The 19703-nt window shown below is 63.1% G+C and overlaps 1 protein-coding gene across 4 annotated transcripts in view; it reads right to left on the reverse strand.

Moving 5' to 3' along the window:
• The window catches only part of GSE1 (Gse1 coiled-coil protein), a gene marked incomplete at its 5' end in the record, with an annotated part of 99771 nt that overhangs the window by 54590 nt on the left and 25478 nt on the right, over positions 1-19703 (reverse strand). For all 4 annotated transcript variants that reach the window (XM_082290282.1, XM_082290285.1, XM_082290283.1 and 1 more), the window contains one exon: positions 10247-10409. In XM_082290282.1, the coding sequence (XP_082146408.1) occupies positions 10247-10409 (163 nt within the window). The remainder of the gene's footprint in view (positions 1-10246; positions 10410-19703) is intronic.

Here is a 19703-nt window from a genome sequence, read left to right on the forward strand (position 1 = left end):
TTCTATAAATAATGTAGAATCTTTTTATTTACTGACAGGTTGTAAAAGTATCAGTGAGAATAATGTGAAATCAGGCGCTGCTGAATAATTCATGGCAGCGGCTCCGCTCTCCCCGTCCCCGCGCTCCCCTGGCCCTGGCGTTTACACGACAGCACCTTGCGCCCGGGTTTATCTCATAAAAACCAGGACTAACGACCTGGCACTAATTCTTTATCAACAGGGACTTTTACAGCGACGGGAGGAGGAAGGAAATAGAAAGAAATAAAAATAACCCCGGGTGCACCCTATAAAAAATGCATGGGCCCATGTCCTCGCCTCCATCCCCGGCTCCTCCCATCTGCAATTCCCCACAGACCCCACAGCCTCTCCAAAAATTAGTATTAATTAGCAGTACCCACAGCCCCACACTGGCATCCTGGGGCAGCGAGTGCAGGAAGGGTGGCACAACCCTGCTGGGACATGGGGACACCAGCACGACCCATGCGAAAACCAGGAGGAGTGATGGAGAGACTGGCAGGACCCATGGGGACAATGGCAGGAGCTGGGGGGATGATGACAGGACCCACAGGATTGATGGTAGGACCCATGAGGACACCAATAAGACCCATGGGAATGGTGGCAGGACCCATGGGAACACTGGCAGGGCCCACAGGGATGACAGCAGAACCCATGGGGACAATGGCAAGATGCTCCCTGTCCCCACGCCACCCTCAGGGATGCCAGCCTGGGGCAGCACACCCCTGCTGGGGGCAGATGGGTTAAATTTGGGCAGAAAAACCTGATTGCTGGGGCAACTAATCCCTGTAACAACCTGATCCAGTGTCCCTCATCCCTCCTGCCACTGCTGAGGGCCATGGGGACAGCGGGGACCCCCCTGCAGCCGCCCCCATCCCCTCCCCAGAACAATACCTACCCGCCGCTGTTTTGATGTGCGGCACAAAGCCGGGAGAGCTTTCCATGTAACATGATAAAAGCAAGTCCCCAGCCAGCACAATTATTTGATAATTCTCCCTTAACACCCATCAAATTAAAGCAATGTCCAAGGGCTGCCTGAAGTGGCACTGATAGGTATTAAACTTTAATGAGATTTAATGGCACTGCCCTACTTTTTAAGCGCTCGGGCCTACATTTATGAACATTTAATTTCCCGGGCCCTGACCTCTTTTTTTTTCCCCCCTTTTCCCCGTGGCCCCCCCTGCCCGCCCGCCGGCACAGCTGGATTCTGTTAGCGCTGGCGGCCACCCCGACCCGGGATGCTCGGGATGCTCAGCCAGCCCTGAGCCCATGGAAATCTCCAGGCGCTGCGGGGTGAGATCTTGACTCCTGCAGGGAGGGGGAGCCCAGAGAAAAGCCAGAGGAGAAAGGGGGGGTGCAGATGTGATTCACCAGCGGTGAACGCAGCCAAATTTATGGAATGACTTAATTAATTTGCTCCTGGGATGAGGTGACACCGCGGGTCTGAGTGGTTGGAGGGCCCTCACCCTGCTGCAATGGGTTTATTTAAGCACCCCTGAAAAATAAGCATGCCCCCGTTGCACACCCACTGTGCCAGGGCAAATTTGGGGGGTCAGACCCCTCAACACCCCCAGGGACAGAACACAGCCCACTGATCCAGTTTATTGCTGCCCTCTAGTGTGTACGGGACAGTCCAGGCCTGCTGTCACTTGTCCCCTTCCCCACGTGTCCCCCTGGCCACTTGGGCACCCAGGATGCTGCATCTCAAGTGCGGACAGCTGAAGAGATGCTCAGAGCCCTGACAGACGGGGTACCAGAGAGCATCACCTCAGCACCCCAAAATCCCACTAATGGGGCTGCAAGATGGGCACCGCAGCACAGACTGGCACCAGTGACACCGGGCATCACCTCCTGCCCCATGGCAGGGAAAGGCCAGGCTGGACAAGGCTTGGAGCAACCTGGCCTAGTGGAAGGTGTCGCTGTCTATGGCAGGGGGCTGGAATGAAATGAGCTTTGAGGTCACTTCCAGCTCAAACTATCCTGTGATTCTATGGTCCTGGTGGAATACAGGATGCAGCATTTCCCTGCACTGGGGAGTACCAACCAGGCTGCTGGCATGGGTTACCACATGGGTTACGGCATGAGGGTTAGGGAAACTGAGGCACACACCAGTGCAGCCAGCTTCTGTGCTGGAAATGTCCCTCTCCCGCCTTCCCAGCACCCACCTCCACCGCAGGGAGCCCAGCAGCAGGAATGCAAAGGCAGGGCAATAAAAGGGAGCGTTATCAAGCCTCAGCAGAGCTGACAGCTCAGGGAGGAGAGCAGGGAGGGAGGGAAAGGAACAGAAAGGAAAAAAAAACCCCACCCTTAACCCCGAGATCACTTATCATTCAGGCTGCATCACGCATCTAGAAAGTGCAGACACAAAAATGTAATGTCATAACATTCGCAGTTCAATAACCTTTGCTTCACGAGACGGCTTGAACTGTCAGAGGAGCTGGAAGGTAAATATTTCAGCGCCCAGGCACTGAATGCAAAGGCGTGGGGAGGGGGTCGGCCTCGGCTTCCCCAGCTCGCCTCGACACGTTCAAATATCCCCCGCCGTAAATCCCGGCCGGCACAGGGGAAAGGCCGTGGCGCGGATAAAATACGAGCAGATATAAAGCCAGACACCTTTATTGTTCAGCAAAGTCTTCCAACAAGTTATGAACCCGCAGCTTGACCCTAACCCATCATCTTGTTATACAGCGGAAACAAAGGCAGTGCCGGGAGCTGGGGCTGGAGTGGGGCAGGATGCGGGTGAGAAGGAGGAAAACCCAGCCTGCCTCCTCCACGGGGGATATTTGGGTGTAATTCATCCCTAAACCCCACATCTACCACGCTCCAGGCTGCCCGCGGGGGAGCAGACCCCGTGTTAGCCCCTTCCAAGGAGCCTCCCTGCCAGGTTCAAGGGTACAGAATTTCCCCGGCCGGGGTTAACAGGAGCAGGACCCGGCAAACACCAGTTAACCAGGACGGCTCATGTGCCATGCGGGCAGGAGGAAGGAGATTGCACAGCCAAGGAACAACGGCTGCGGGGGTTGGCAAACCAGTGAGGGATCCAAGGGGGAGCAGAGGGATTTCCCAATGGGGAAAATTCCCCTAACAGCACTGGGAAGGTGCTGCCAGCAGGGCCGTGAGTGCAAAGGGACAGCACGGCACAGCGGGCAGTGCCCTGGTGTCCAAGCCAGCTGCACGGCACGGTATGGCACAGCACGGTGTGCAAGAGCAGTGCCAAGCAGCTTGCACAGCCCCTGCGTGGCACACGCTGCACCGACCTCCCCGATCCAACTGCGCGGCACAGCTGGGGACAACCGGAGCCACCTGCCTGCAGCTGGGCTGGCTCTGCCACGGCGCACCCCAAACGCCGGGGAACAGCAGCGCCAACGCTCGCAGGGGAGCGGGACACCCCAGTGCCAAGCAGGGAGGGCATCCAAGGGGGCATGGCCGCGGTGAGGAACAGTTAAACGGCCCCCGCCCGCACGGGGCGTGCGGCAACAGGCACCGTCGCACCCTCCCCAAACACCTGCTACCGCCGCGCTGGCACGGGGCGAGCGCCCGGAGCGGGCACGGCAGCGGCGGCGGTGGGGAGCACGCCAGGGCCCGCAGCAAGAAGCGGCATGTCTGCGCTTGGCAGCACAACAGAGAGCAGGTGACAAGCGCGCCGGCGGTCGCTTTATTACAGGAAGCGAGCACGCAAGCATCTGACGCCGCGCTGCCCGGAGAGAAAATAAAACACCCCCCTCCCCTGCCATTAACAATCCCTCCGCGGGCGCCAGAGAAGGGCCCCCGGAGGCGGGGGGTGGGTGCCCTGCTGCAAAATGATGGCCCGGTGGCATCACAGCTCAGCCTCCCCCCCTGCATCACTCCCAAGGCCAAGAATCCCAAGGGAGTAAAATTATGTGTGTGTGTGCGCAAACATTTTTCCTCGGCAAACACTCCCCGAGACAACAAAATCAGCCGCCCCTGCACCCGTTCCCGCGCCGCCCCGCTCCTCTGACCCAGCAATTAGAGGCAGGCATTAATATTTAAATATTGCCAGCTCAGGAGAAGGGAAATCAAATAAAACACGCCGGTGTGCTGGCAGCACATCCAGCTCCCGCTCCATCGGCCTCAAAGAGGGCGCACGGCAGCAATGGGGGTGCTGTGCCACACCGCTGGGGACACCAGGGCATTGATGCCACGAGGGGAACCCCCTTTCTGGGCCAAATCAGGGTGAGCAAGGAGGTGGCCAGCAAATGGTGAGCAAGCAGCAGTGATGCTCCTGCCTGCTCAGCTGGGGGGTTTCAAAGGAGCCCTAACCCCATGCTTTTGGGGTCCCCGCTCCCTCCCAGCCACAAAGCACCCGCCTGCAGGGTGCTGGGGACACACACATATTCAGGCTGTACCTCCCCCGGGAGTCACCCCCCGGTCCCGCGGGTGCTTGGAGGCGGTGCTGGCCCAGCAAAGAGGATTTACTGCTCAACGCAAGGGGCTTTAGAGGCAATAACTTTCCCTCCTCTTGACTTAAATGGATTTGAAACTTCAAAAAGGATCGAGGGGGCAGGCTGCCAAGCGGCCGCCCCCAAGGGCTGACCCTGCGGGGGCTGGGGGGGGCCGAGGGGGGGCTGCGAGCCCAGCCAGGGCCAACGGCCGTGGCAGATAAGGGTGGGGGGGCCCAGAAGGCCCCGAGATAAGGCGGCCGCCGTTAGGGGTGCGGGAGCTCTGGGGCGCTTCCTCCCGCCCTGCCCCGCGGTGCAACCGCCAGCGGGCAGCGGGGTGCCGGGGTGGGGGGACACGGGGGGGAAGTGGGGCAGCCGGGGCGGCCGGGGCATGAGGCACGAGGCATGGCAAGGGCCAGTTCAAGGGCAATCCCCCTGGCAGCCTGCCCGGGCAGCCGCCACAGGCCAAGCTCTGTCCCGGCTGCTCCTTCCCGGGGCTTTGGCAGGGCTGCCCCACAGCCCCTCGGGGGCACCCAGCACCCCACAGGTGGGTGATGCACCCCAGCACTGCCAGCACATGGGGTCTGCGTTGGGTGTCCCTATTGGGCCACGATGGCAGAGGCCATCTGCTGCTGCCCACGGTAAGGCCAGGCCTTACCCCCGGAGCTGGCAGCAGTGCCAGGGCTCTGGGACAGAGGTGTGACCCATGGCACCGTGCCCTGGTGTGGGGGAGAGCACCACCACCTCCCACACAGCTGGCACAGGCACAAACCCCCCAGGAACAGCCCCTCCAGGCCTCAACCTCCCCCGGGCCAGACGCCAGGGTCAGAGAGAGGGCTGGGGGACAGAGGAACAAACAGAGGAGCAGCGATTAAAACTAACACCCCCTCCTCAAGCTGCCCCCCGCCCCGTTCCCCTGTCCCAGCCACCAACATGCTAGGAAGGAATAAACTGTCCTGCGTCCTTCGGCACCCCCCCTGCGCCCCCCGGCAGCCTGGCCCCCCGCCAAAGCCACCATCTCCTCGCTGCAGCTCCCTGCCCTGCAGCCAACACGCTCACCCTCACCCCCATCCACCGCCCAAAGCAGGCCCCATGTGCGCGCACAGCAGCGCAGGCCCAGCGGGACGTGCAAGGACACGCACCCCGTGTGCCCCCGGCGAGCACTCGGCACGCAGCGCTTGACACCCCGCGGTTGTGCAACGCTCCCGCACGCTCACACGTGTGCTCACAGCCAGCTCCCCCCGCACACCGACCCCCCCAGCCCCGTGGGACCCACTGGCCTTAACTGGCCAGCCTTGCCAGGCCGCTGGCCCCGTCACAGCCGCCAGCTCCCCGGCAGGTTACACACACAGGCTGCCAAGCGCACACGCAGCCGGGCGCACGCTCCCCTTGCTCACACCCACAAACCACACGGGCTCACCCCGGTGCTCGCCGGCGCACGCGCGCCCTTGCAGGAAGAGGCGCTGGCTTCCCGCTGCCTTTTCCCTCCATTAACTCCCTCCCTGGATCTGGATCCCGCTCGTGGCCCAGCAGGCACCCACGCGGCGCCCACCCCACAGCTCCGTGCCCTCGGCCACGGGAGGAGGATGGGGATGAGGATGAAGAGAGCGGGGCACTCACCCTGCTGCTCCAAGGGCTGGCAGTGGGCACTTGCCCAGGGCTTGGGGACAGATGCCACCGATGGGGCACTCGATTGACAGATGCCACCCATTGGGGACTGGCACCCGTGTCACCATGCAAAGCGGGCGCTAGCAGGGCACGGTGAGCCAGCAGCCCCAGGGCAAAGGACACGGCAGGTGGCACAGGCAGGGCTGGAAGAGCCAGGATGGAGCAGGGCAATGAAGGTGGAGGCAGGCGAGACGCTGGGGCTGTGGCATCAGCCCGGCACAGGGTGCAGTGCTCGGGCTCCCCACTTTAGGCTCAATCAGCAACACGGTCCCTCCCCAGCTCCGGCCACCCTGGGTGTCCAGAAATATGGATACACGGCAGCGGCGGGTGGGTAAACTGAGGCACGGCCCCACACAGCACCCTGTGTGCCCGCATCAAGAGAGGGACAGGCAGCAAGGCAAGGAGAAGGGTCAAGGTTAGGGCCACCAAGTGCCATGCCAGCCATGGGAAATGACCCCAAGGGTCTCTCCGGAATGTGGGTCACGGCACCCAGAGAGTCTCATCTCCTTACAACACTCCCCAGCTGGATCCCCAGCTCCAAGGCAACCTCCATTTTCCAACCCAGGGAGTCCCCCAAGGCCAGGGTGACCTCTGTCCACAACACCACGGGGCACCTGAAGCTCAGGGTGACCTCTGTCCCCCCCATGATCGGGTGCTCCTCCACCAGGGTGACCTCCACCCCTCACACAATAGGGTCCTCCAAGCCAAGACGACCTCCATCCTCCAGGCCACAGGGTCCCCCGCCTCAGGGTGACCTCCATCCCCCAAACAACAGTGTCCCCTGAAGCTCAGGGTGACCACCACCCTCTGTGTTACGGGGTCCCCCAACTCTGGGGCGATGTCAGTCCGCACACAGTGGGGTCCCCCAAATCCAAGGTGACCTCCATCCCCCACATCACAGGGACCCCCCAACCCCAGGGCAACCATGGGGTCTCTCAGCCCCAGGGTGACCTTGCTCTCCCACAGCATGGGTTCCTCCAGACCCAGGGTGACCTCTGTTCCCCTCACAACAGGATTCCCCAATCCAGGGTGACCCCTTATACCATGGGGTCCCCCCGGTCCAGGGTGACCTCCATTCACCAAACAACAGTGCCCCCAAATCCCAGGGCAACCTCCACCCCCTATATCATGAGGTCCCCCAACCCCAGGGTGACCTCCATCCCCCACTCCACAGTCTCTCTCAGCCCCAGGGTGACCTCTGTCCCCCACACCGCAGGGTCCCCCGACCCCAGGGTGACTTCCATCCCCCACGCCGGACCCCCCAGCAAATGGGCTGGGGGGGGGGGGGGGGTCTGCGAGCGGCGGGATCACACCAACCCCATCCCACCCCTCCAGCACCACCCGCACCCGGGGGGGACCCCGCTGCCCCCTCCCCCCGGCGCTGCTGGGGGGTTCCCGTGGGGGGGTCACTCACCCGCGGGCCGCGCCGTCCAGCGGGGGCTGCGCTCCTCCATGGGCAGCGCTGGAGGGAGCGGAGCGGAGCGGAGCGGAGCCGAGCGGAGCGGAGCCGTGCCGAGCCGTGCCGAGCCTTCCCCCGCCGCTTCCTGCTTCCCTCGGCGCCCGCCCGCCGCCCCGGGAGCCGCACGGCTGGAGCGTGACTCACCGGGGGCCGGGCCGGGCAGGGCAGGGCGGCGGGGGCGGGGGCGACGGGCACCGGCAGCGAGGCACGGGGGGCTCCGAAAACGGGGATGCTGGGCAGGGAGCGGGACCCCTCCCAGCCGGGATCACCCCCCCAATTCACCTGGGATGGGGGTTCCCCCCGATGCGGGGGGTCCCGCGGGGTCTCCCTCCCTCCGCAGCATGCCAAGAATTAGGGTGAGGGGGGTGTCACTACTGATGACCCCACGGGTGACCTCTCCCCAAATGTAGAGATGAGGGGATGCCTGTGCCAGGCACTGATGGGGGCCAGAGGTTGGGGTGGGATCCAGGCCTTTGACCCCCACCCCAAAACTGCTCCAAGACACCCTGGGAGGCTCAGGGGTGCCAGCCTGGCCCAGCACAGTGAGCACCCAGGGTGGTCCTGAGCCCAGACCCTGCAGAGATAAGGGGTATTCCCCTCGGGGCACCCCAGTGCCCCAGGCACCCCCTGCACCAGGAGTGGGAATGAGAACAGCACTGTCCCCCCCGGGTGGGCATGGTGGTGGTCAGCCCTGTGCCGTGCCACCATCACCTGGGCTTGGGGACACCAGTGACATGAGTGGGGTGGGGCTCAGCCCACTCACACAGGAGGAAGTTGCCCATCATTCACCGGCCACGCCAGTTGGCTCCACGCGCCGGACAGGCTCGGCTGCCTCGGACAGGCCAGACCCCAACCTCCCCCGGGCCAGAAGGAAGCTTCAGTGAGGAATCTCATCCTGGCACTGCCAGCCATGAACTGGCATCTCTGCAGGAGGAGACAAAGGCCATGACAGGGACACCCAGCTGTCCCCAAACAAACTGCCACACCACCACACACACAGCCCCAAGCCCTTTCCCGGCTCACCCTCACCTCTGCATCCCCTCCATCCTCCTCCTCTTCCTGCAACAGGCCCTAGTGCCCGCCACGCCGGTGCTGCTGCGGTGCCGCTGCTGCCCGCCACCCCCCCAGCCCTCCTCATGCTTCCCCCCCACCCTCCTCGTGCTTCCCCCCCCCTCCAACTCCCTTTTCCCGTTCTATTTTAAATTTTTATTGCATTCTTTTTAAAGAATACAGAGGAACAAATGCCCTTATCAGCAATTCTCACAAGGTATAAAGAGCCGCTTTTATCTCCTGCCTTTACTAATCTAGAGCGAGCCAATGCCTGTTAATTTTTTAATTTTCCTGGTGAATGCATTTGTGGTTCCGTCAGCATCCATCCGGACACGCACGCAGGATCCCCTCGGCATCCCAGCCCAGCCACCCTGGCATGGGATTGTCACCGTGCTGGCAGAGCAGTGGCTCATGGTTTGGCAACCACAAAGGGGTTTTGTGCACCGGGAAGTCCTGTGTGTGACACAAGGCTCACCAGGACACCCTGGGATGTGTCACCACCCCCAAGATATGGAGGTGCTCCCGGGGATGCCAGCCTGGCTCTGCCTGGCCATAGGGACTGCTGACAGTGTGGGTCTCCATGCCAAGCTGTCCAGCTGTCATTGTCACTCTCTCTGGCCGAGGTCCCTGCAGGGGCAAAGGGGGGGTCACCCCTTTGTCCCCCCCCAGGATGGGACACAGCGCAGGCTGCCTGCACAGCAGGGCTGGGAGCGCGGCAGCCGGACGCGGTGCGCAGATGAGATGTGGCAGGCGTGTAACAAGCCATTAGTCACTGTCACCTTTGCCCGGCAGCCACTGGCAGGGTAATAAATCCCGGGCTGACTCCAGCGGGCCCGTTCCAGGCCACGGCTCCCAGCTTGCCTCCACGCCACTGCCGGCTGGGCTGTGAGCAGCTTGTAAATGCATCCTGGCCCCCCCGGGGGACACAGCGCCTTGCAGGGTCCCCAAACCACGGCCAGATCCCCGTGGGGCTGATTGACGGGTGACATGGGCTACTGCAATCCTGGGGAGTGTCCTTCTTAGGGAATGTGAGGGGTCACAAATCCCCACCACCAAGCAGCCCCCTGGCCCTGCAGGCTGCCCCCTGGCTCTCCCTGCCTGTCCCAGCTTCCTGCCCGCTGCACCTTGCGGTTCCCGGCTCTTCCCAGCCCAACGCCAGGAACCGGCATCGGCGGCTGTTACGGGATCAAAGGAGCCTGGCGTGGCCCAGCACAACACGGCCCGGCGCGCCCGCCGGGAAGGGCTGGCAAACAGGCCGGTCCAGGGAGGCGGCAGGCGGGAAGCACGCATGATACCTCTCCTAAAAATGCTGCTGCTCCTGACGGACGGGGCGGCCGAGTCCCTGGAGCCGCGGTCCATCCCAGCCCCGGGGGCCCCCCGGTTCCCCAGCACAGCCAGCCCAACACCGTGGCTCTCCCTGGCGCCCACAGCCTGACTCACGGCCCCGGGGATGGCGGGCAGGGACCGTGGAGCTATCGGGGTCACCTTCCCAGCGGGGCTGCGGGTGTTGGATCCCAACCCCAAGCCACTGGGCGTGAGCCTTCACTGGGAGCCCCAAGCAGCACACTGGGCTGATGGTCACCCCACAGTGGGACGGGGGCATCCTTTGGGAATGGCAGCCCTGTACCCTCTGGTATCCCCCACCATCACCTACTTGTGGCTCCAGCGTCCGCACCCTCCACATCCAAAGGCGTCCGCTGGCCAATGTCCGGGGCAGTGCTGCCCGTTCCTGGGCTCTCCCCAGCGCTGGCCACCCGGTGTCGGGGCTCACCGGCCACAGGCTTAGTGACGGCTGTCTCCAGGGATGAAGAGGACGCCTGGAAGAGAAGCAGGACAGACACTCAGCGCCGTTTCCTCTCCCTGTCGGAGCAGCGCTGGCGCGGGTGGGGGGCACAGGGGGGTTCGGGGCGCACAGACACAAGATGCTTTTGTTTTCCTGCCGGCCGGTGCACGTGGCCAGCGCGGGAGCCGCACGCCAGCCCCGCCGCGGGGCTACAGCTGGATCCGGCCGATGGCTCCCAGCACAGCCAGACAAGAAAGGCTGCAGGGGGGTGAGGACATGAATCAAAGCGGCGTCCCCTCGCCCGCCGGCAGCAGCTGGCCGGTTAGGCAGCTCCCGATTACTCAACCGGGCAGTGTTTACTCGAGATCAACAACCCCCCATCGCCTTCCCTGCCAGGCGGGCGAGGGAAACGTGCTGCTGGGATGGGGATGGCATTCCCGCTGCACCTTGCTTGGGGACAGTCCCCCTCTTCGACCCCTGGGCACTGCTGTGGCCCTGGGTTTGTTGTAGCTGTCACCCTCCTGCCTGGGCACACAGCCTGGGCTGTCACCGCTCCTGTTTAGCTTTAATACAGCAACAGCCAGTGACACCACGCTCATCCCAGAACTGTTGTGCCACTCTGGGAAAGACACACGGACAACCCAGGTTCACAGGATGCTGCGCCCACCCCGGGCATGGTGGGATGCAGGTGACCTCCCCCTGCCACAGGTGACATCCATCGGGGACACCGTGCGCCTGATTTGGGGACATTAGGGCCACGGTGAGGATTTTATGTTGATCCTGTTTTTCTCAGGATTACTCCTATAAACATGGAGATGAATGGTCGGTGTATGCCTTGCTGGGAAGCCCTTAGACTCAACGAGCTACGCACACGAGTGGATGTATAAATTTACCATTTGCTTCCTGGAAAGGTTTAATTTATGGAATTCATATGGCAGCGCCGCACAACCGCGAGCGCTTGGCACATCCCGTGAGTCCTCGAGTGCCACCATGTCCCAGCTCCAACTGGCGGGGTGCCACCGGCTGCCCCGGTGATGGCGGGATGCTGTTCTCCTTCCCAATGATTAACAGAAGATGACTTTCACAGCAGGCAGGGGATAAGCCCAGGGATCAGTCCCCAGCCCTGACAGCTTGGTGTGGGATCCCTGGAGGTGGCAGGGATGTCTCAGGGGGGAGGCTATGCCACTGCTCCTCCTCCCAGGACAATGCCACCGGCAGCAGCAGGCAGCAATCCCCTACCTGTGGGCATGAGAAAAGGCTGGGGTGCACTTTGATACCCGGAGCAACTAATCATTAATTAGCATTAATCACTCCCCATCACGTGTCGCAGCAGCATTGGGCAAGACGCAGCTGGGAAGCACCAGGCCGGAGTCTTGGGGGGGAAGGTGATTTTGACAGCTGGGCCAAGGCTGGCACCCTCCTGCTCCCCAGGGAGCCCCCTCAGACCCTGACCCACACCCCAACCCACCCAGCAGCCCCGCAGCACCAGCAGCTCCCATCCCTTCTATTTTCCTGCCAAGCTATGCTGAGATGCAAAGGCACCAGAGCTGGGTCCCACCTGCCCAAGGGCAGCCAGGATCCGACCTCCCCTCACCACCCGTGTCCCCTGGGACCCCCAGGCTCCGCAGGGAGCACCGGCCGCCTCCTTGCTTTAACTTCACCCGGCGCTATCTGTCAGCAAATCATCCCCGGTTACACAGATAAGGAATAATTGATGCAAAGGAGCCATCTGTTTGCGAACACGGAATATCTGCTCAATTAGGAGGGATCTGTCCACCCAGATAAAGCATGGCGGCAGCCCCTCGGAGGGGGGGGCCTCCTCCCCAGCCACGTCCTCAAAGACTCACCCCCAATTAGAGGCGAGCGGGTTGATTTGGGTGCTAATTTGCTAAGCAGCACCCTGTGGTGCTTGGGAAGAAGCTGGGAGGGAAGGGTGCTCTGCCACCAAGCGCTGAAATTTGAGGGGAGGGCTGGCCAATCCCCCACATCTCACTGGGAGGAAGCTCAGCTCCTCCTGGCTCTGGGAGATGCTCATCCCACATCTGTCCAGGGCTGGAGAGAGGGGACCAGGATGTGTGCCTGCTGAACGGCGCTGAGCTGAGGCCGGCCCGCTCGTGACACGCATCAAGGGACCCTGCGGATGGACAAGCCTGGAACAGCTCCCAGGACATCCACAACAGGGATCAGGGACACAGGGCACAGCCTCAAGCACATCCAGGTCAGGGGTAGGTGTGCAGGGGGTGACAGCAATGTGACATCGCTATGTGATGTTACTAACACAGGAGAAATGGACCTGGCACGCAGGCCAGCTCCACAAGTGACAAAACCACAGGGAAAAGGCTCCAACCAGAGCTGGCAGGGATGGCCCCATGGCATGACACTCCTCAAACCCCTCCTGGGTGGCATCTGCCCCTCTCTACCCAAGCAGGTTCTTGGTATGAAGGACGTGGAGAGCTCGAGTAGGGTCAAAATACAGCTGGTGGCCTCTAGGGACAGACACAGAGAGGCACTGCCAGACCCCACATCAGCCATGTCACCTGGTGCCCCCCCTGCCCTTGGTGTGGTGCCCAGGGCAGGCAGTGTGGCAGTCTGGGAACACAATGGCACCAAGGGCAGGGGATAGTGTCCCCATGCCCAGTGTCCCCACGCCTGTCCCTCCCTGCCAAGGGCACATTCCTTCTGCTCCCATCACTGGGCTAAATACCTGCTGCAGCTCCCAGCTCTGCCCCCAGCTTTGGGATGCCAGTGGTGGGGTGGGAAAGCAAAGGGCAGGAGGCCACGCCAGCGTACTTCCTGTGCCTTCGGGACACCCAAAAACGTGGCTTCCCCATTCCACCTCCCCTGTGCCTCGCCTGCTGCTGGGACGGGCTGCGGCGTGCGCAGTGCCAATGCCGCCCACGGAAACGCCGCCCACGGGAATGCCACGGGCACGGCAAAGCCCCCACCGCATCACCCCATCCTCCACCCTCCCGGGTGGCAGCACCCCGGAAAACCCCCGTGCTGCCAGCAGCCAGGGCACCGGGGGTGGATGCAATCTTTGGCTCTTGGCTGGCATCACCCCAGCAAGGCAGCGGGCATGGAGCCCGGCAAGCACCGGCACAGCTGCACCGGCGATGGGGTTTGGCACAACCTCGGTGCCACCTCCTGTGAGCGAGCAAGGGATGAGGTGAGGAGAATGCCCAGCACAGAGGGGCCACATCCTGCACTTCCCAGGGATGCAGAGAGCGCCAGCACCCGGCTGGAAGGCCTGGGGGACACAAACCCTTGCTGTGCCCCGGCTCCCCCAGGCCTAGGAGGCGGTGCTCAGGATAAAAGGTGTTTTTGGAGTGTTGAGGGCTGCCGGAGCAGGCTGCCCCCAGTTCCCTTTGTCGCTGAGGCCCTCAAGGCCCCCGGCTCCTGCTGGGGCTTTATCACAGCACAGCCCCTGCCGTGTGTTCCCCCAGACGTTTCCAGCTGCTCTTCCCTCCAGGAAGCCTCTGCCCTCCTCATCCTTGTCCCAGCAGCCTGAAAACACAGGGTTTTCCCACAAGAGCAGGCTGGGGTCCCCCTGGGGAGCTGGGGTCTCTGCTGGTGGCACGGCTTGGCCCTGATGGGTGCCCACGGGAGGGGTGGTGGCTGGGTCCATGCATCTCCACCGTATTTAAAGTTTCTCAGCCGTGTTTGCTGGCGGAAAGTTGGAACCTACAATTACAGCTGTGCTAACCCCTCATTAAAGAGGGGAAGGGGAAAAAAATAAAAAGGGGAAAGAAACAAAAGGCTCCAGAGTGAGACACGGTGCCGTTAACCCTTCCCAAGATGGGGATGTGGCCCCCCAGGAAATTCAAACAGCTGGAGGGATGGGTCACTGTGGTGGCAGGTGACACCGTGTGCCGAGGGTCTGCCCATGAGCATCACTGCCCACCTGGATCCCCAATCCACGTCCCAGCGCAGCGGCGGTGCCGGCTGTGCCGCGGCGCCCGCGTGGGCACGGCTGCGGCTGTGCCGGAGCCGTTTGTCACAGCGGGGCTGCGGTTCCCGCTCGCTCTCCAGCAGCGACACCGTGACGCCTGCTCCAGGAGCCCACACAATATGTTCGCACTCATCTCGCAGCTGCCCCCAGACAGCCCGAGGTGCCGCGCTCCTCGCCGGCGCGGGGGCCGGTGTGTGCCGGCAGAGCCGCGACGTGCCGGTTGGGAACCAGCACGGATGGAAGGGGCTGGAGACTGTGGTCAGGCTGAATGCCACAAGGGCAGGTGAGACTGGAAACACCACTGGCACGGGCAAGGGATGCACCAGTGGCTGCCCATGCCTGAGCACACTCACACACACCAGGCTGTGCCACGAGCCCTGGGAACAGCAGGCAGGGGGACAGGCCTGGCCGTGACCCCTGTGTGTCACCGCAGCTCACCCTGCACCACTTGGAGCAGAAGCACATGGGGTGAAGCACAACCCCCCAGGACCCCATCCTCCGCGAGGGCCCGACCCTGTGGCCACCCCAGCACGACCACAGCCCCCCTCATGCCCCCATTCCCGGGGAGCAGCGGGTCCCCACGTCACTCTCCAGCCCCCCCCCCGGCGACACCACCTCAGCGCCGCGGCCGCAGCGGCTCTGACAGCAGCTAACGAGCTGCAGGCAGCAATTTGGGTTATATATAGCCCCAAAGTGACTGCATCTAATTGCTCCAGCGCGCACCGGCCCCGCCGCGGGGTCCGGGCGCTGGGCGCAGGGGGACAGGGTGAGTGGCACGTGCTCAGCCCCCCTCCCCCGACTGTCACCCCGTGTGACCCCCGGGCACCCTGAGGCTGGCAGGGCACAAGCATCACCCCATCCACGCCGTCCCCGAGGAGCTGGGCTGTTCCCGGCGGCTTTGTGCCGGGCCATAAGCGGCTTTGGCTAAAGCCGCCGTCCCAACCTGTCCCAGCCAGGGACCCTAAAGAGCTTTTGTCCCCTCTCATTAAGGGGTTTCGGCCAGGGGGCCACGGGCGCTCAGCACCCAGCAGTCCCTCTCCGCAGCCTGCGGGCTCCGGCCAGCTGCTCCGGCAGCCCCGGGGAGGGAGGGACGGCTGGAGGCAGAGAGGGAGGGAGGTGCTCCCTTTGTGGCAGCCCCCATCCCCTCGCAGCAGCTGCCAGGCGAGGCGGCGGGCGCGCAGATGCGGCCGGGGGAGGTGCTCTGTGTGTGTGTGTGTGTGTGTGTAGGGGGGTCCCCCGCAGCGGCTCCCCACGCCGGCGGGACAAGCGGCGGCCCCCGCGTGCAGCCGCCGGCGGGGAGGGGGAGCCGGAGCCGAAATTGTTTGCCAGCTTCCTCGAGACGGCACAATGGAGGGCGCGCAGGCGGATCCGGGGTCAGGGGTGAGAGCAGCAATAAGTGGTTTATGCCTTTTGTGAAGAGGCTGAACTGACAGCTCGCTGGATTAACAAAGACGTCCTCTGTTCCCGGGCAGGTCATGTGGAAAGCGCTGCGCCGACCCCTGTCACTTCTTTTTTTTGCAAGAACAGACATTTGTTCGCCAGCGAACAGGGAGGTGATGGAGGGGGAGGCGGGGGGCACGCAGCCGCCTGCTCCTGGCTTTTCCTCGAGCTCCTCTGGGGCTCTGGGCGTGGGGATCGGCGGCTGCTCGCTGCTCCGGCAGCTCAGGCCAGGCCGTGTCTCCTCCCGTGCCTCAGTTTCTCCAGGCTGTGGCATGAGCCATGGCTGGTGGGGATGTCAGCACCTGCAGCCCATGCCCGGGCAGTGCAGTGTTCCACAATGCTCCACACATCCACACAAAATCCCCTCCATGCTCATCATCCCTCCATCACCCCAGCACCAGGCTGGCTGGGCAGGATGGGACCCGCATCCTGCTCGGTCCCTGTCCCACTGTGGGGACACACATCTCTAGCTCACGTTTGCCAGTCCCTGCCAGGCTGGGGAATGTTGCCTTCACCCTCCTTTCAAGGCAGGGAAACTGAGGCAGGGGAGGATGTGAGCATCCCACCCATGCATGGACAGCAGGGCTGGCAGCAGCACTGCCACTCCTGGTCCCGGGCCTGCAGGGAACAATCAGCTTTTTCAAATCCGCAAGGATTTCCTCAAGGTTGTGCAGCACAGAGCCTTCGCTGTCATCATTAGGCTCCAGAGTTAACAGCTGCAGTGCTGCCGTTCCACACTGAGACAAACTGTCCTGGCTGGGGCAGTCACTCCCTGGCCTCAGATGTCCCTGCAGCTCCCACCTCCCACTACCACCACGCCCCAGCCCCGGCTCCAGGTCCCCCTGAGACCACGAGGCCCAGAGCTGGGATGGGAGGCATGCAGCTTGGTGTCTGTCACCCAAATCCTGATGACATCCCGCAAGGACATGCAGCTGCTCAGCCCCAGCCCCTGCTCCCCATCCCCATCTCAGGGACACCACCACCCAGCACAGCTCACCCACCTCCAGCTCCAGAGCTGCCGGGCACTCTGTGACCAGTGTCCCCTCCCCGCCACCCTAAATACCTGCCATGGGGAAAGGCAGCTGTCCCAAGGGACTTTTCACTCTGGAAAACCCCACCCACCCCACAGCGGCTCATGTTTTCGGGACATTCCCACACGGGCCAATCCCCGCGTGCTCAGGGGTAAACTGAGGCAGGGAGGCACAGCCAGGTGGGTGCAAGGCTCTGCTGGGTGAGGGGACACATCTGGGAGTCCCCATCCCGCTTGGGGGGGGACACGTCACGGCAATCCCAGCGAGGGCCACACTCCGGCTGGGCCATCAGCTTGCGGCACGGTGGCATTAAGGCCTCGATCCGTGTCCCTCGATCCGCCGTGTCCCCCTTCTCCCTCCCGCGGGCAGCTTAGCGCCCGTTCCCGGCTCCCGCCTGCCATCTAAAGACGGACTTACCGCCAGGTCCGGCGCTGCCTTAAGCCGCAGATTAAACGTGAACCATCTGCAAGGGGAAACTTTAATGCAGGATAATACCTGCCACACACACCCCGCCGTGTCACCGCGCGCCCCGGCCAGGTGGGCGCAGAGCCCCGCGCTGGCATCGAGTCCCTCCACGGGGATGTTGAGGCTCTGCACATGATGTTCCCATCCTCCTGGATGTCCCCATCGTCCTTGCTGTCCCCTCCTGGCACAGCCCCGTGAGGATCCACGGCTGAGAGCTGCACGCCCAGCCAGCCCCCGCCTCACCAGCCCGTGAGTCCCCCCCCTAAGGCAGACACCCCAGGCAGGGGACACCCAGGCATGGGGGGTGGGGGGGGTGGGGGGTCCAGCCAATGCCCCACCTGGTTAATTAGTTTAAGTGATTAAAGTCTCTTCATCAGGGCAGCGGATTAGCCCCTGCAGCTGGGAGCTGTTTTCCCTCACAGTCTCCTCCCTCAGGGGACAACACGGGGGGTCCTGCACTGTCCCCATTTTGAAGAGCGAATCCCACCTCCCCAGCCACAAAAAAGGTGGCCCAGGTGTCCTCTGTCCCCTCAGCCTGGCAAAGCCCCCAGTAATGCCCAGACCGGCAGAATCACCCGGGGTGCAGCGGGGACATGGGGTCACCGAGGCTGTCCCTAATGCTAGTGGGGACACAGCTGGGCTGAGCATGACAGGAATGACCTCTGCAGGAAGGAGGGATTCCTGGCGGACCGTGTACCCCAAAGGTGGGTGGGGGAGGATGAGACACCTCCTGCCAACTCAGCACCCCAATGAATTACACGGGATCACGGGTCCCTGCTCAGGTCAGCAGGGAAAGAAGCCAGGGAGGTTTTCCACCACCCAGCCCACTCCTGATGCAGAATTTACAGCCAGGATCCACTACAGGCTCAGTAATTAGTGTTGGGATGCTGAATCAGCACCTGGCCGTGGGCACCGAAGGGATGGAGCTGGAGGGGCTCTGGGACTGATGGTAGCCCCCCAGAAGGGACACAGGGGGCACTGGGGTGACCCAGCAGTGCTTGACAGAGGAGGGGGCCATCCCCATGGCTGGGAAGCCTGGGGAAAAGCTGGCTAGCCCAGCATCCCATCCCAGTCTGCTGCTCCAGGACCAGCTCCAGCCCAGGATCCCTCAGGTGTCACTGAGGGACAGAACCCCCTGATCCCGCTCACCTAAAGACAAAAATCCCTCTGCTCCTCCCTTCACAGCCTGGATGCTGCATCCCAGGATGCTCAAGCCCTGGGATGCCCGAGCATCCACCCAGTTGTGCCCGGGCAGCCCTCTGGCCTTCACGGCTGCCATCAATTTCCTGGGGTCGGGAATGGCAGGGCCGGATCCCTGGCAGATCCAGCCTCTGCTCCGTGGCTGATTACAGCCATTTCCCTGCCCGTGCCCCCTCCCCGCTGTCTGCCTCCTGCCTCCGTCTGCTGCCTGGTTTTACGAGGGCCATTTCCAAGAGGTCGCTGGAAATAGATTTTTATCACCTCGTGATAAATATCGTTTATGGTGACATTACTGCTCCGAGCAGCCGCGCAGGGGAGGGAGGAGAGGCAGGCGGACGCCCGCGCCCAACCCCAGCTCCAGGGGGCACTGGCTGGGCCCCTCCTCGTCCCTGTCCCCATTCCCGGAGGTTCGGGCAGCGCCATCCGACACCATCCATCCATCCATCCATCCAGGCGGCAGGAACAGAGGGAGCTGCATCATTAGCCCCGCGCGCCATTAAGCACTTAAAAAGCCATAGGAATAAGCCGCGCCATTAGCTGGCAAGCGAGCTGGGAGGGGAGGGATGCACGGAACCCAGCGTGGACCAGGGAATGTCAGCACCCCGAGGGCTCCCGCGTGCCCGGGAAGCGGGGGCAGGACCGCCCCCTCCCGCACACAGCTCCAAGGTGGAAAACCAGGGGCTTTCGGAGCTGACACATCGCTTCTACAAGAGGTGACGCCACTGGGCGCCTCTCCCAGAGGGACTTTTCGGCAGAGTAGGGAGAACCAGCTCCCTGCTCATCCCCTCCTCTGCTTTAGGGATGGAGCTGGCACAGAAACATGGGAGAAAAACCACCACTGAGCTGAGAACGGCAAGCTCACGGCAGCGGTGGCCCCGGGTGTTGCAACCCTGCACGGAGGTGACCCGGCGGCCCAGGGGAGCAGGGTCCTGCCCTGGCCGAGCCCGCAGGCAGGACGGCTGCCCAGCCGTACCCACAGGCAGCTGCCTCTGGAAAAGGGCACGGCAGCGGGCAGGGGGCCAAGGCCAAGCCGCTCTCTGTGCCAGCCCCGCCACACACAGCGCCGGGCACCGGCCACCCCTGGGGGGAACAATCACCCCATTCACCAGTGCCAAGGTGAGGTGGTGTCACCTGTGGGGACAGGGGCACAGTCCCCAGGAAGCCAGAGCGGGGGTGCAGAGCAGCAGCAAAACTGCACACCCAGCAAAGAGCAGCCCTGCCTGCAGGCAGAGCGCGGCACTGC

The sequence above is a fragment of the Coloeus monedula genome, assembly GCF_965178545.1.
Source record: "Coloeus monedula genome assembly, chromosome: 13".
Lineage (NCBI taxonomy): Eukaryota > Metazoa > Chordata > Aves > Passeriformes > Corvidae > Coloeus > Coloeus monedula.